Raw genomic sequence first — 17459 nt, forward strand, 5'->3', positions numbered from 1 at the left:
CAGTCACACTGCTTTTGTGTAAGAGATCACAAGCAATAAGAAACCAATACACTGTATTTCATAATTGAATATATATTTTTTAATATTCAAATCTTAATCTGAAAAGCAGAAAGATGCAAAGACTGTACTCAAGTACAGTGGTGGAAGAATTACTAAGAGGTTTATTGTCATATGCATTAAAAAAGTAGAATGTACATTCAATGTAATGAAATACTTTATGCCATGGCTCTCTGTCAGCCCTTAAAACCTATAAATAATCCAGCAAATAAAAATACATACCCTGAGAATAAAACAATATCAACATATAATTAAGATAATAGCAGCATATAATAGACATAAATAATCCACAGCATCCACAGACCTTAGGTGCTACTGCCTGGAGGTAAAAAAAATATCTCTGTGGCGGGAGGTCCGAGCTCTAATGCAGACTAACCCCTAACCCTGAGGAAAGATAAGAGAAAGGGCTGTAAACAGGATGACAAGAGTCCTTTAAAATACAAAGTGCGTTCTTCCTGCAGCAGGTGGTGTTAATGTCCTGTATCTGAGGTGGTGATCCTATGAATTTTGACGCTACTTTCACTATCCTCATGAGGTGTTTATGATCCTGTGCTGTGATGTTGCTAATATATAGTAAGTATATAAAATATATACAGTATATCATATAAAATATATATGTGAATTTAATACTGTATGTCATTATGTATATGTTGATTAGATGTTGTATTATTTATCTGAATCTGCAAAGTAACTTAATGCTTTAAAAGAATGTACTGCAGCAGAACATAGCCTATAATATTTCCCTCTGAAATGCAGTGTAGTAGAAGTACACTCACCTGCCACTTTGTTAGGTAGGCCTACACCTGTTCAACTACTCATTCATTCATTCATTCATTCATTCATTTTCTGTAACTGCTTATCCTGTTGGTGGTCATGGGGGGGCTGGAGCCTATCCCAGCTGACATTGGCCAAGAGGCAGGGTACACCCTGGACAGGTCGCCAGACTATCGCAGGGCTGACACGTAGAGACAGACAACCATTCACGCTCACATTGACACCTATGGGCTATTTAGAATTACCAATTAACCTGCATGTCATTGGACTGTGGGAGGAAGCCGGAGTACCTGGAGATAACCCGCACTGACACAGTGACAACATGCAAACTCTGCACAGAAGGGCTCCCTCACCCTGGAGTTCAAACCAGGAACCCTCTCGCTGTGAGGCAACAATGCTAACCACTGCACGACCGTGCCGCCTTTTCAACTGCTCATTAACACAAATAGCTAATCAGCCAATCATGTGGTAGCAACTCGATACATTTAGGCATGTAGACACGGTCAGGATGACCTGTTGAAGTTCAAACTGAGTATTAGGATGAGGAAGAATGGTGATTTAAGTGACTTTCAATGTGGCATGGTTGTTGGTGCCAGATGGGCTGGTCTGAGTGTTTCAGAAACTGCTGATCTACTGGGATTTTCACACACAACCATCTCTAGGGTTTACAGAGGATGTTCCGAAAAAGAGAAAATATCCAGGGAGCAGCAGTTCTCTGGGTGAAAATGCCTTGTTGATGTCAGGGGTCAGAGGAGAATGGCCAGACTGGTTCAAGACGATAGAAAGACCATCTCTGAATGAACAACACGTCAAACCTTGAAGCAGATGGGCTACAGCAGCAGAGGACCACACCAGGTGCCACTCCTGTCAGCTAAGAACGGGAAACCGAGGCTACAATTCACATGGGCTCACCACTGGACATTAGAAGATTGGAAAAACGTTGCCTGGTCTGGTGAGTCTTGATTCCTGCTGCAACATTTAGATGGTCGGGTCACAATTTGGTGTAAACAACATGAAAGCATGGATCCATCCTGCCTTGTATGATTTAGGCTGCTGGTGGTGGTGGTAGTGGTGTAATGGTGTGGGGGATATTTTCTTGGCACACTTTGGGCCCCTTAGTACCACCTCAGCATGGTTTAAAATGCCACAGCCTACCCGAGTATTGTTGCTGACCGTGTCCATCCCTTTATGACCACAGTGTACCCATCTTCTGATGGCTACTTCCAGCAGGATAACGCACCATGTCACAAAGCTCAAATCATCTCAAACTGGTTTCTTGAACACGACAATGAGGTCACTGTACTCCAATGGCCTCCACAGTCACCAGACCTCAGTCCAATAGAGCACCTTTGGGGTGTGTTGGAACATGAGATTCACATCATGGATGTGCAGCTGACAAATCTGCAGCAACTGTGTGATGCTGTCATGTCAATATGGATCAAAATCTCTGAGGAATGTTTCCAGCACCTTGTCGAATCTACACCACAAAGAATTAAGGCAGTTCTGAAGGCAAGTGTGTGTAAAGTAGCAAAAAAAATGGGAATACTCAAGTAAAGTACAAGTAGCTAACAGCGGTACTTTAATAAATATACTTCTTAACTGTCCACCACTGTGTTTCCTAATACAACTTCTGTACTTTATGTGAGATATGTAGTGTTCTACTGAGAGATCTGACTACTCCCTCCCCCGCTGTAAGAGGGTTCACGTGACACTTGATAAATACAGACATGACATCACCTGGTTTCTGCTGCCCCCTGCTGGAAGTCTCTCTCAGATACACTCCTTTATAACACCAGCGTCTGAAGTTTGCAAAGCAGTTTAACACTTGCAGGAAGTTGACTAACAATAATAAGAGTGTTATTAATCGCTAACTCAAAGCTTATGGGACTTTTTTACGCAGAGGTTTTACGCAAAATACAACTTTGTGGAAAGTGGTATTTCCTGATTTTATTATAGGGGAATAGTGTGTTTCTGTAAGCTTTATTACACGACTTAGACAGCCCCAGTTTCTCCCCTCTGGTTCCTGATATTGTTCCCTGCTGCTCCCTCCCCTTTCCCGGCTCCTCCTCTGCCAGAGTTCTCGGTCCACCGAAGCCAAGCTTCCCAAACTTTCCGTGCCAAGGCTTCCTGTTAAAGCCTCTGTGTTATATGCAGGCGAACAGTCGAAGCCGATGGAGGGGGACGCGTAAAATGTGAAATATAAAAAAACTATGGTACTGATGACCGAGCAGGCGGACAGACCTCTGACTCCGTTATCCACACCGGAGCAACTTTTCAACAAGGACTCCCGAGGGAATCGGTTGACGTAAGTGTGGATAAGATGGAGAGGAAGGGCCCTGGTTCCCAGGCCTAATGCATTCTGGTTATTTGCATTCACATCCTGCTTTTTTGAAATTAAAGGGCCGTGCTCATTTCTAATGGGCGCATACGTGGCAGGAGATCGGTTTACTTTGCATCAACAAGAAATAAATTTTCATATGCATTCTAATAATGAAGGATAGCTGATGGTCTGCTGTGGCTATTTCATGCAGAACTTGCATGTATCCTGCATACTTAATGCGTTAAGACACGTTTGAGCCGGTGATAGATGTACAGACATAAACAATAGTGTCTGTGTGACGTGTTCAGGTCTGAAGCGGAGCATGGAGGTGAGAGGAGACAGAGGAGGCGCGGAGGCTCACCTGCAGACCCTCTGTTGTGTTTGGATTCAGAGACAGACCCCTCAGAGAGCAAAAGGAAACCAACTGGCATGAGGTGAAGAAGGTTATGTGATGCCCTCTGAGTGGCTGCTCATAAACATAATACAACCACTACAGCTAAAAGGATCAGTTGATTAATCGTTTACGTTCTTTTACAAGCAAAACAAACAAACAAACAAAAAAGTTCTGTTCAAGCTTCCTCAGTGCTGCTTTCACTGATTTTCTCTGCTTTATGTCCTTTGTAGAAAATATTTTTGATTTTTGGAATATTTGTTGGACAAAACAAGACATTTGAAGATGTCACTTTGGGTGTTTTCCACTGTTTTCTAACAGTTAACTGAGAAAATTATTCGCAGATTTTTATTTTATATTTATTTAATCCTTTAAATAAGTAATCTCATTAAGATCATTTGAACAAGAATAAACATGTATAGTTGCATGGACAAATACACACAAGTTAGACATTAGATTTACATTAAGAAAAGCAATTACCGGTAGAATTGCCTATTTGTGAGTATAGACTTTTAAAATGATTTAATAATGAAAATAATCATTGGATATACCCATGGGCAGATTACTGAATGGGTCTGCTGGGCACATGCCCAGTGGCCCAATGTGTCATGGGCCCTTCTGGCCTTCACCTACAAAATATCACTTGAAGAGACACAAACAAATCAGGAAGGTACTCAAAATGAGCACAACGAAATGACTACAAAGCAATGCTGCTGCAAAGAGACACCAGGACACTCAGGACAATTACAAAAAGAGGCAAAACCACAACAAAGAGACACAAAATGATTACAAAGAGGCAAAATGACTACAAAGAGGCATAAAATAACTACAAAGTGTTGTGGCAATTTTTACTCGATCTGCTTGGGAGTCAGCAAACAAGACTGAATAGCTTCATGCACGAGAGTCTATTCTCTATAGAGAAGGCGCAACCTCAGGCTCAGAGCTCAGAGTTTGTGCCCAGAACAGTGAATACAGGGCATCTTTATACCTACACTCTACTCTCTCAGACTAGATGATGAGAAATCAATTGTAGCTTTCTTGGGCTTTCCTGATTTAATTATGTTTTCTTGATTATATCAGAGGAGCATAACTATTGCCATCTGTTAGATGGCAATAGTTAGGTAATGTTACATGTTAGGTAATCGGCTGTATCTGTTACAGTCAATGGACTGTCTTTGAAGGCGAGATTATAGTGAATGGATGTCAAGTAATGACGGAAGTTTACAAAAGGGGAATGCAAAGGTCACACACTTACAAACACATAGTAAGAATGAAATAATATAAGCACATGCATGAAGAAGACAAAATTTCCACCAAAAAAGGAATGCAAAATGACTGCAAAGAGACTTAAAATGAATACAAAGAGATGCGAAATGAATACAGAGATATAAAATGACCACTGTATAACACAAGATGGCTTCAAAGAGACACAAAATGAATACAAAAAGATGCAAAATTACCATGAAGACATGCAAAATGGCAACAAAGAGGTGCAAAACAACCACATAAAATCACAAAACCACAACAATAAGAGGCCAAACAACTGTAAAGTCTGCGTGTCTTGCTCCTATGTAGGAGAGGTGGTTGGGCCTTCTGCATTTTTGTGCCCAGGGACCCACTGTCTCATAATCTGCCCACTGATGTTCCTCTAAAATATTGAATTCTAACTAACATGCTAAAACAGCTGGAATTAACATAGATTCCTTGAATCTTACTGAAACTAAATCTTTGTATTGGTATCAACTGTGTCACTTCTCACATAAAAATGTATCCTTTATGACAAAAGCATTAATACATTTTCAACTTCTGTTGTATTTTAAAAGCTTAAATGAATTTAGCAACACTATGAGGAAATCCAAAACTATATAAGGAGTATTTTCTTGAGAATGAAATCATAAGGTAGCTCAACCTGGATTCATTTAACTGATGTTTGCAGTTCCACCTAACAAGTGTATACCTGCATGACCAAAGTGCTGTTTACAGATTGTCTCTGTTGCTGTGTAAGCAGTCCTTATGTAACCACAGCTGACACCATGTAAAGCAAAATGAAGGACATTTACTTTTGCACAACACTCCATTTCTGTGAGCACAAGAACACAAATCACGTTTGTGTCACGAGTTACAACGCTGTAACTGTCCAACAATAGCTCATTCGTCCCACCTGTCCTCCTCTTCAGGTGTTACCTTGCTACTTAAACATAAACATAAACATTGACCTTTTCATTTGTCAGATTGAAACCTGTGGAGCAGCTTTCTCCAATGCTGAGTCCAAGTGACTGTGAAACAAAGTTTGAAAGGAAGAAATCCCAGCCCAGTCAAGTATGGACACTTATAATCTAATCACCAAAGTCTTAACCTTTTACATGTTTTTGCAGTTTCTTATCAAACTGTCTTACTCTGTTTATTTTCAGTTATCAAAGACAAATGCTCAGTATCACAAGTTATTCAAGGAGGTCAGCAAAGATGAGTCACTCAGACAAAGTAAGTTTCAAATTTTCCTCTCACATAAAGAAGCAAATACATGTTACCAAGTATTTTGTCTGTCTGTGCCCAACAGGTTACACTTGTGCCCTGCAGAAAGACATTTTATATCAGGGCAAAATGTTCGTCTCTGATCACTGGATCTGTTTCCACTCCAAAGTTTTTGGCAGAGACACAAAGGTACAGTATGATACTGTAACTGTGATAAAGTTCATGTTTTAAGACTGAATTCTGTGTCCTAACGCAGTGGTGTCTTCTCCAGATTTCAATCCCAGTGTTGTCTGTGACATTTATCAAAAAAACTAAAACTGCATTATTAGTGCCAAACGCCCTCGTGATTGAAACTACTTGTGACCAGGTAAGAAGACTGTTGACACTATCCATTTTTAACCCTTTTGACATAAACATAAAAGTGATTCTAAAATAAAACAATGTTTTCCAGCATGTGTTTGTGTCCTTCCTCTCTCGAAACACCACCTACAAACTTCTGAAGACCGTCTGTGGTCATCTGGAGGTAAATAACATCTTCTATTGAGCATTTATTTGTTCTTATTGAATTCATCTATTTAAAGTGTTCTGAAACATTTTCATTATAGTGTGAAAATAAGAAGATAGATGATTAGTCAATCAACAAAAAATTCATCGATAACTATTTTGGTAGTTGATTGATCATTTAAAGGTTCTGTATGTGACATTCAGATATGTGGCAGTAAACCACTATTTGCAATCTAAACATATAGTGTGTTCCCCCCTGGTTGATATTCATGCACGGGTCAGGGTGTTTAAAAACCCACCCTGCCCAATCTATATATTCATACATATATATATACATATATATATATTTGTGTGTGTGTGTGTGTGTGTGTGTGTGTGTGTGTGTGTGTGTGTATGCGCTAATCAATGACCTGAATCCAAACCGGAAACCTGCAGCAGAAAGTTTCTGGTAATGACCATTAGAACAACCTACTTGCTGCTGGCTATATTGTATGTCATTTACAGTAAATATCACAATATGAAATGTGTGTTTTCTCTTTTAAAAAACTAAACAACAGAAATACAGCAAGCACTCACCTGTCTTTTCAGAGGTTACGTCTTTAGCCTATGATCTGGAGCTCACAGCTGATATGTTCAGTTGTTTGTTTACATGATGTTACATGACAGTGCTCAGCCACCTCCATGTTGAGAGCCATGTGCAGACAACTTGTGTGAATTTCACACGGAGCCCCTTGAAGCACAAATATTAAAATTTTGGTGGTTCCAGCATTCCAAAGTTCTCTGTTTTACATCACAGTATATGCCATATCTCTGTATTGTGGACAAAACACAAATAGAATCAATAATACATTAACAATAAAGAAGTATTTTGACATTTAGGGAGACACACTTATCCGTTTTCCTGCATTAGATGAAAAGAATGTTACCACTCTCATGTTTGTACGCTAACTATGAAGCTACTGCCAGCAGCCAATCAGGTTAGCTTAGCATCAAGACTGGAAACAAGGGGAAACAGGTAGCCTGGCTTTATGCAAAGGTGCATGATCCCTCTGAAAAAGAAATGAATTCTAGAAAAAATCTGCTGTTTGCTACCTGATCAGCACCAAATGCTAATGTTAGCTAATAGCTGGTGAACATAGTGGAACATTCAGCAATTAAAGAGACTAATATTTCCCTCTGGAGGTGGTCGAGACCAAAAACAAAGCTAAAAGCAGGTGAATAATAGACTTACATTCACCAAGGTGCTAACATTGCTAACTTGTGTGTTAAAAGCTTGTTACGAGGTGGCCAAAAAAACAAAATGAAAAAACAAAACAATGAATAATACTGCTTTAAAAAATACAAATATTTTCTTGTACAAACTAATGCGTGTACTCTGTGATTCCAGGTGGATAAGACTTGTAACAGCCCTGTTATTTCCTCCTGTGAAACCAGCTTCAGAGTGAAATGCCCATCCTCACTTCCTCTGGTCAGTCAGTCTGTTTGTCCAGTTTTATGGGTTTGTACAGGGTGTATTTATTGTTTTATATTTTCCATTGTGATGAAGGATCTACAGAATTGCCTCATTCTCATGCTATACAATACCCTCTCTGCATGTGGTGTCCATTGTATATTTTCCTGTATGTGCACTGCAGGATTTTTCTGCAGACTTCTCCGACCTGGACGGGGTTGTGCAGCAAAGACGTCAGGAGATGATGGAGAGCAGCAGCTCCGGCTCTCAAACTCCAGATTATGACAAAATAAATGGTGTGTGCTCCATCTTTATCCCTCTCATGTATACTTAGTCATTACAAAGCGTCTTTACACTTACTAATCTACTGTACACACTTTTGTAGTGTTTTTATCTCTCCAAATGTGTTTAGGGTATCAGGTGTCACTGTAGCTCAGACAGTCTTTGGTTTGCAAATAGCTGGAGCGAAGCCGAGTGAAATTTGAACCATTGAGGCTTTGTTTTCTGTTATCATGAAGACAGTTGGCATGAAAACAGTGGTGATGTTATTGAACGATAAAAGGCATCTTCAGCTTATTGTTGATGATCAGCTTTGTTTTAACTCACACGTGAACATAGAGCACTTGTTGATCCGTCTGTTTATAATATTTACTTATGGGCAGCTGGAGTCACGGGTTCTTTCCTGTTTGTTTGAGCAGACTTCACCAGCCTCCCTGACACATTTCTAAGTGCAGTGAAGAGCGGAGAGGTTTCAGTCCACGCAGACATTCACCTCCAGAGTCCAAGCCAAAAACACGGAGCTGCCCTCAAGAACGGTAGTTTAAAACTGGATATTTCTGAATTCAAAGAAGCTTTGTTAATGCTTCTGTAGTTTTGGATTTCAGTATTTCCCAGAAGGAAGTGGAAAAAAAGTTCAACCTCTTGGCAAATGCTATCGCTGCCTTGCTGAGTGTTAGATGAGAAGATTGATACCACTCTCATGTCTGCAGAATAAAAATGAACCACCATCAAGTGGTTAGCTTAGCTTAGCATAAACACTAGAAACAGAGGGAAACAGCTAGCCTGAATCCTTCCAAATGTAGCCTATTAAACCCCCTTGGTAAACCACAACGTGTTCTTTTTACACTTAAACACACAAGAGAGAATGTGTTAATTAGTGAGGTTTAAAATTGCTAGTAGGTGGATTTTGTTACCTTTGGACAGCTCGCTTTCCCTCCAGTTTCCAGTTTTTATGCTACAGTTTTTTTTTATGCATACATGAGAGCATGAACTGTAAAAGAATAAATAATAAGTACCAGGAGGGATGTAGAAGTGTTTGGATTTTAAACCCATGCATTTAAGGCTTAATTTGCGCAAAAAACAAAATATAAAAACAAAAGCAGAGACTCCAAGCTGTTGTTTTTACACTTCAATTTTTGTACAAATTAAACAAACAATATATTAATTGGTGAGCATTAAAGGTGCTGTCAGTTGGATTTTGCAACCCAAACAACAGAAAAAACAATGTGGTAAACATGCTTAGGTTTAGGCACAGGAACCCCTTGGTTATCCTTAGGAAAAGGTTTTGGCTTGAAATAACCGGTCTGGGGGTTCAAACAGTGAAGGGTTGTTACACAACAACCAGTGGTCTGCAACTTGGTAGACAGAAAAGATCATGTTTTGGCTTAAAATACCCCATGACACCATGTCTTGGTAAAGAACAACTGCTTTCCATGGCACTATCTGCTGGAAAAGCAGCAAGGGGTTGCTGCAAAACACCCATATTTGAAGCCCAAAAGAAATGCCGGAAACACAGCAATGACTCTCTAAATCACAACTGTTTTTGTTGGTTGTTGGTGTCAAACAGTGGGCTGCAGCTTGGCAGGCATCTCACCTAGGTGTCACGACATCCAGCATCCCCTCCACCTCCTGATGATTTAGTCAGCTCATGTACTACATCGCTTTAGAAACAGTGATATGATACGTATGAAACGTGCAAATATAAGGTATTCATGGTTCAATGCCAATATGTTCTTATGGGGACTGGAATGGGATTTTATTCTCTTTGGACTGAGGCAGGCTAGCTGTTTCCCCCCGTTTCCAGTCTTTATGTGAAGCTGAGCTAACCTGCTTCATATGGGCAGTGCAGACATGAGAGTGGTATTGATCTTCTCACGTAACACATGAAAACAAAACAAAAAAAAACATCTCTCTTAAAATGTCAGAATATTCCTTAAAAGTTTGCAGCTTATTTATTTGTTGCCATCAACATTTCTCTTTCTGCTTTTCCTTGTAGGGTCTACAAAGCTCAAAGACAAACCCTCGCAGCCCATGTCGTTACAAGCCATCCTCCTCATCTATTTGTTTTTGTGAGTAACCTTTCATTATGTGTAATATGAGACTCAGACCAGACAGTTGTTGGATTAATTTCCATTATTTGGGCGTGTTAGCAGCTGTCCTCTGTTTGAGTGTTTGATGTGTATGCGTGTCTCTTCACAGAGTTAGTATTCTTGTCTTGTCCTCCTGTTACATGGCTTTCAAGATTGTGGCTCTTGAGCATCGTTTGAACTCCTTGGTGTCCATGGGGGAACACATTCGTAATGAGTAAGAGCCAGAGTCACATAATTGAGGTGTACCAAACAATGAACAAATGCGCTCTTACAGTTTTATTTTCTTTTTTTTTTTTGTAATGCAGCATCACGCTTCATTTGGTTTGTGATTTTAGTGCAAATGTTGTTGCAGAAACGCAGTGAGCCACAGGCCCCAGGAAGAAGTGAATGCTGAGATTTATGGAGAACTTTCAACCAACTTGTTTAAGCTGGAAAAGGTTTGTCCAGTTGCATGTACCTGCACAGCAAATGTGGTGACTGAAATATCTCTTATTATATTCAGTAGTTTAATTACATCATGTATTGTAATGAATTGGTTTACATACTCAAAAACATTTCACAATGTTAAGATAAGAAGGGTAAGATTTCTTACTGAAGTGCAGCTATTAACCAAAATGATTGATAATGTATTTTTTGTCACAGTAAAATAATAGTTCACATTTATTTGCATTCTTGCTGCGAGTTACACTGGAAAGTCTGTAACACTCTGTTACCTGCCTGGAATATAATATCCTAAGTTTGTTTTCTTTAATGTATAATTACCTGAAAATAAGAATTGTTGTGTTTTTGTCACCTTAGCTGTTTATGTCTACATAGAGAGCAGGTCCTCGTTTATAGACATTACCATGTTTTACCATTATGTTTCTACAGACATAGATTAGACAAACCAAAGATTGGCTCTAGATAGGGCTTTTTGTTGTTTTGTTTTTACCGGTTTAAATGACTAGGTCTGTTTGTTTTGGAGAGGAAGAGGCCTCTGTGGATGATTCAGCTCCTGCTAAAAACCTCCAGAATGTCTGGATCTTAAAGCCACAGTGTGTAGGAATTTCTCCCATCAAACGTTGAAATCGTACATTGCATTCATAAACGCACTCTAGCGCCTCACTTTCAAACGCATATTGCAACAACGGTAGCAGCTGTGTAACAAAAAGCTGTGATAACATAGATGAAACCATGTCATCCGATACTTCATGGAGTATTCTAGGGCTGTACCCAACTATTCGGATATTCGAATATTCGTTTCTATGGGTAGGTATTCGTTATGAAAATTTGGTATTCGATATTCGTTTTTTTAATTAGTTATTTTTTTTTACTTTTTTTGGTGTTAATGTAGTCTTTTTGTTGTTGGTAAATGTAGGTTATCAATAAAAATCAGAACTTTTAAATTGCATTGTTAAAAATGTGAAAATATAGTATAGCCTACCAACTGAGCTTGTGCTCACAGCTCGCTTGAGCGCATCCGTCTGAGGCTGTGGATCAATGCCAAGTTTTGCCACTTTATCACTATTCCCTCTAACTTGTAGCTGGTTTTTTGTTATCTTTTGAATTTAATATAAATTATGGAACCGTTTTTGTCAACTTTTGTTTCCCCCATTTTGTACAATAAATTATTGTTTAAAGTTTCAACAAGTTTCTTTTGGAGTGCGTGACACACGTGTGTTTTGAAAACGACCGCGGACTGTCACCTGCTCAATGCATCAGTACCTTTGGATGCCATGACAGTAATAGATTATAATAATAATGTCAAAATATCATTTACAGACCGATTTGACAGACGATCACTGCTGCCCGACCCGCAGGTCCATTTGTGGGTCCCGCGGGTTACAGGTCGACCCGCGCATCACTACTCAGCTCAGTCTACTTTGTTATGCTGCAGCGGTGCTGGGGTAGTTGCGAAGCTCCTCTCCTTCAGCTTCTCAGCGCACTGGCCTGGCTCTGAACGAAAACGCCAAAGGCAGGGCTATTCCCTGGTGGTGCTATATGTCCCTTGCTGGGGGATGTCTTCTCAAGATGGCGAAACGTTATGGAACCCCCCAAATGACTTACCCGCCCAATGTACAAACAAATCCAAAATTCTTCTTTTACGAGAATAAGACATATGACATATTTATGAATGCAGACATCGATTTTTGCCAATAAACAACTGAAAACACTATACAATATCCTTTTAAGTCATGGAACTTTCTGTTCGCACTTTGCGTTCATTTTGTCCATATTTGTTCACGTTTTCTGAAAGCTTACAAATACTGACGAAATGGAGCAATACCACTGGAGATCATGGAGGCAGTGTCACATAGTTCAAGCGAGATACAACTGTAGGAGAAGATTAGGAAATTTCAATAATGACGGAACTGAACAAATCTGAAATATAGTGAAAAGAATTTTCTGTCCTTGTCTCGTTTGTTGTTGTCAGAAACTTTGGACTCCATCCTCTAGTGCGATCTATTGGCTGTATCTATGCTATCATAAAGGACGCATGGAAGTATGTGAACATTTATGATGTTTAAAATGGACAAATCTTTTTCCATACGTAAAGGCAATATAAATGAGCCTTAGCAGCATCTGAGAAACACCAATTTGTAGCATGAAACTGCTTTATTTAGTGATTTTACCGGTTTAAATCACTGGGTTTGTTTGTTTGTTTTGAAAAGGAAGAGTAATTGCGAATAATTTGCCTCCCGTTTAAAAACCTGATGAACAAAGAAGTTTCAGGTGGTTACAATCTGCAATTCTCACCACTAGATGCCAGTAAATCCCCTTAAATCTTACACACTGTAATCTTTATTTTTGTTTAAATACATCCAGTCACTATAAACTGAAGACGCCAACTTTTGGTGACCTTGTTGGCCTTGTCAGTGTCATCAGCCTGGACAGAAGAGAGCTGCTCTTGGTTCTTGTCTTTTTCATTATCAGGAATGTCGTTGTTGTAGAATGTGCGTAGTTGTGGGTCGAGGCAAACAAATTTAATGCCAGTGCTTCCATGTTATCAGTAAATCCCAAAAGTAGTGAGGCAGGGTAGAGTGGAGGGAGGAGGAATTGATCCATGTTATCAGTATGCTGACTCTAAGACTATGATGTTTTGTCTTTGTGTCAGGGTGCATCATCTGAGACCTCCATTAGTGCTTGAACTACAGATCTGATTGGTTATCAGTATAGTTGTTTCCTTTCAGACTGCAGGTTTTGCTGAGTCATGTGTTCAGTGAAAAGAGTCTGCCAAACCTGTTGACCTGTCTGTTGACTGTTGTTAGTGGTAAAAATAAAAAACTGATCTCCACCACATGTAGAATGATTTCTGAATTTTTCAGTATTTATCAGTTGAGGATTTTTTTTTAATTTTTTGTCACAAACCATAGCTTCTGAAAGGCAGCATCAGACAGAGCCAGGCTAGCTGTTTCCACCTGTTTCCAGTCTTTATGCTAAGCTAAGCTAACCAGCTGCTGGCTGTACCTGTAGATATATGAGTGGTATTGGTTTCCTCGAGTTTTTTTCCCCAAAATTTCAAACCTTCCTTTGAAGAAGTCAGTGGAATTATCTGCAGTACTTTATAGTTAATAGTAATTTAAAGGGGCTCTATGTGAAATTCAGAGTGTATGAGTTGCCTGCACGTGGTTCTCAGCATGGAGGTGACTGAGCCAGCAGCAGCAACCGGGGGCTGGTAACGCTGTATGAGCACAGTGGAGAGCGGTGGCAATGAGCTAGCCAGTGGGGTACACACATGCACTCACGTGCACACACGGCCAGATCGGTTTACCACAACAGACCGCAGACAAGCTTGGATACAACACACACAGAGGCAGTGTGACTACATTCTCTGCTCAGGACTCCATTACTGCTGTATGTCTTTATATAGCAAATACTGGTTTGCTGCTATATTAATGCTCTGAATGTCGCATACAGACCCAGTGATGTTGCTAGGTATGCGTCTTGCGTCCCTGATGCATTAAAATCTGAAAGGACATACTAAATTCACTACTGATGCGTCGGAGGACACACTACTCATAATGTTCTGCAAAAACTCTTTCCTGGCAGTTATTCAGTGTCATATCTCAGGCACAGACAGGGAGATATTTGGTCAGATACTGAACTGGTGACACCAATCTTGTGTGTACACCTTGAAACTGTGCTGATTGTACAGATTGCCTTTACTGTCGGGGGAAGATGTGTGTGAAGCATCCATGTTTTCACAGACATGGATGTAAACTGTAAGAGAAACTTCACTGGTGCGTGGAGGCATACAGCCACGAGGCGGTAATTTGAATGTTTTCTAATGACCTTCATCTTTTAAATCCTAGATCCAAAGAAGCCTCCGGAAGCTACTTGAAGAGACTTAAAAGAAGACAGACAGAAGCTTTACTTTTCTTATTAGAAATGTTGTATTTTTATCAGCAGTGATCAGATGTGGTAATAGTTTTGTTGGAGGGCTCACATAGAAAGCTTTCTTAAAACTGTCTGAACTTTAAATTGTGCAATAATAGCTTCTTTCCTCTTTCCACTCAGGACTATTTTCTCACTCTTTCTAAACTAAATGTTGTGCTGGAGGTTAAACTGAAGCAGTGTGTTAGTGTTAGTGAAGTTTCAGCATATATGCGGTGCAGTATTTATCTGAGAGCTTTTATTTTGCATATCACAATAGTGGAATTTTCTTTAAAGGTCCAAAGGTCATATTTCAATGTTTTCAAAACATTTCTTTAAAAGGTCAACGTGTGCTGTTTTTATGTTTTTTTGTTAAAATTAAATTTTAGATGAATTTTATTTATGTTATGTAGATACATCATTCAGATAGGGATGTGTGTACAATATCTGCTAATGACATATATTAAAAGGCAGCCTCTTGCAGTGTGTGGTGTTGGAAAATAGAAATGGGGCGGTCAGGGTTATGTGAGGGGAGGTTTGCTAAGTGAAAATTGAAAAGTTTAATTAGTATTTATATTGTAAATTTGGCCCACTCCAGCTCATTGAAGAGCCTCTCAGCTGGTCATAATTTATAAATCATGTCCTGAACATTTCTACAGAAACTTTGATTTTTGTGTATTTAAAGAGCTGTTAATTATTTCAGGAGCAACAGAAAAGAATGAGCTCATGTTTTAAGCTGTAGTGGGTTTTTTTACATTCGGATCACAGTCTGTGCCTTTACCTGTTGTGTGAATCGCAGTCCTGAAATAAATGTCTCTCATATGGTTTCTATTGAAGTGAATTTGTATTTTTTGTGAGCAGTGAGTTTGTCGCCACACGGTCAGGTGACACACCGGCAGAGCATAAACAAATGAATGCAAATGATTGACAGAAAGCTTTGACGTAACCTGATCACAGCTAACATGATAAGAAAGGTGCCAGCAGGCAGTGTGGAAAAAATTTCAGTTTACCTGAATAAAAGTAGAAATACTACAGTGTAGAAATACACAATTACACGCAAAAGTCTGGACAACACAAGGACATAGTATCACAGAAATGTACTGAAAGTATCAAAAATAAAGTACTCATTTTGGAGTGTGAGCCCTGTTAGTGTTACATATCATTGATTTGTTACTGGTGTTAATCTGGTGTTAATGTTTTAATCAATAAAAATGCATCATATTTTATAAAGTCATCATACATTTTGTATGTAATATTTTAGAGTCAACCCACACAGGCGATTTTAGACCAAAAGGTCCAGTGTATAGGATTCAGTGGCATGAAGTGTTGAGGTTACAAAACTGAACCTTTTCCGGAGTGCCTAGCTTGTAGGACAACTACAGCAGTTGGCACAATAAAATGAAAATGTGACTGGCCCCATCTAGAGTAAGTGTTTGATTTGTCCTTTTTGGTCTGCTGTAGGAAAAACATGGCAGACTCTGAGGGAGAGGACCTGCTCTGTATAATAGAAAACACGATTCTTACTTTCAGCTGATTTAAAAAACAAACAACAAAAAAAAAACATAGTTATGAATATTATCTTCAATTTCTGTCAAAAGATGCCCCTAAATCCAACACACTTGACCTTTGAGTTTCTTTAGTGGACTTCTCAGGTGTGGACGTGTACAAACTGCACTTTACTGACATCTCCCTTCTGTTGGTTTTACTTTTAAAGGGGGGATAACTTGCCCTGATTATTCTAATCAATACAGGTCACATTACATGATTCCCAGCATTAACTTGCTCCCAATTTGCATCTGACTAAAAGTCTGTGCTTTTGGGTAGTTTAATGTCTTACAATGCATTGCATTAAAAGTTCTGCAGATGTTTTGTATGTCAAATCTTAATTTGTTAAGGGACTATCAGATAAAGCTGTAAAATACATATAGTGAAGTAGGAAGTACAATATTTGCCTCTGCAATGAAGTAGAAATAGAGATTAATATTAAATGGGAACACTCCAGTAAAAATAGCTCAAAATTGTTCTCAGTACAGTACTTGAATAAATGTAGTTACTTTGCAGTGTTTTTTTACTTAAGAATCTGAAGACTTCCTCCGTCACTGGTGGGTGTGCACAACATTTTATTTGCAAAATATTAACTGTAACTGTTTAATACTGTGCATGTAGTAGGCTAAAAAGTACAACCGTTTGTTCTGAATTGTAGTGGATTAGAAGTATAAAGTTGCATAAAATGGAAGTACTCAAGTAAGGTTCAAATACCTCAAAGACATAAAAGCACTCCAGCACTGCTCTTCTTCAGCCTCTAAACTTAAACATGTTCTGTGGTTCAGTCTCTATCTGCTCCTCTTTCCTCTCCACACCCACTCTACTGTGACTCATTTTTATTTCTTTCAGCTGCTGGTTTATTCTTTCTGGTCTTTTTTTTTTTATTTGTGTGGCTGAATGTGAACATGTGTTGTGCACTAAAAAATCTGGGAAAAGAAAAAAACTAAACACATAGTTTGTTATGCAGTTTTCACACCAAGAATTAATGCAGTTCTGAAGGCAAAAGGGGTCCAACCCGGCACTAGCAAGGTGTACCTAATAAAGTGGCTGGTGAGTGGATGTCAGACTCCAGCCTGCTTCTCCAAACTGGGGGCATGCTGACTGACATCTACTGTGTGTAATACACTAACTAAGGATAAGTACCTCATACAACCCCACTTAAAAAAAACAAACTATCCCTTTAAGGTATCAAAAGTAAAAGTGCTCAGTTTGTTTTTTTCATTG

At 39.2% G+C, this 17459-nt stretch overlaps 1 protein-coding gene across 3 annotated transcripts; it reads left to right on the forward strand.

Annotated features, from left to right (window-relative positions):
• The first annotated feature begins 2880 nt into the window (after positions 1-2880).
• LOC125906028 (GRAM domain-containing protein 2B-like) lies at positions 2881-15517 on the forward strand. 3 transcript variants are annotated; one of them, XM_049604400.1, is made up of 14 exons: positions 2881-3136; positions 3460-3585; positions 5774-5861; positions 5954-6023; positions 6100-6203; positions 6286-6381; positions 6466-6537; positions 7906-7986; positions 8153-8264; positions 8667-8783; positions 10244-10316; positions 10447-10551; positions 10690-10774; positions 14630-15517. In XM_049604400.1, exons 1-14 carry the CDS (start codon positions 3042-3044, stop codon positions 14666-14668), a joined length of 1263 nt encoding a protein of 420 aa, XP_049460357.1. In that variant the 5' UTR covers positions 2881-3041; the 3' UTR covers positions 14669-15517. The 3 variants fall into 3 exon arrangements, 1 of the variants encoding a protein (XP_049460357.1); XR_007451732.1 differs by having other exon boundaries at positions 2882-3136; positions 10490-10551; positions 14630-14686; XR_007451733.1 differs by having other exon boundaries at positions 10490-10774.
• Positions 15518-17459: the final 1942 nt, after the last annotated feature.

The sequence above is a fragment of the Epinephelus fuscoguttatus genome, linkage group LG18 (genome assembly GCF_011397635.1).
Source record: "Epinephelus fuscoguttatus linkage group LG18, E.fuscoguttatus.final_Chr_v1".
In the NCBI taxonomy this organism is placed as follows: domain Eukaryota; kingdom Metazoa; phylum Chordata; class Actinopteri; order Perciformes; family Serranidae; genus Epinephelus; species Epinephelus fuscoguttatus.

What these genes read in the sequence shown, in the direction of transcription:
- LOC125906028 (XM_049604400.1), top strand. Translation starts at nt 3,042, where the DNA reads ATGGTACTGATGACCGAGCAGGCGGACAGACCTCTGACTCCGTTATCC. An exon ending in AGATGAGTCACTCAGACAAA is followed by an intron (nt 6,024 to 6,099) that starts GTAAGTTTCAAA and finishes TGTGCCCAACAG; the next exon opens with GTTACACTTGTGCCCTGCAG. An exon ending in TTTTTGGCAGAGACACAAAG is followed by an intron (nt 6,204 to 6,285) that starts GTACAGTATGAT and finishes TGTCTTCTCCAG; the next exon opens with ATTTCAATCCCAGTGTTGTC.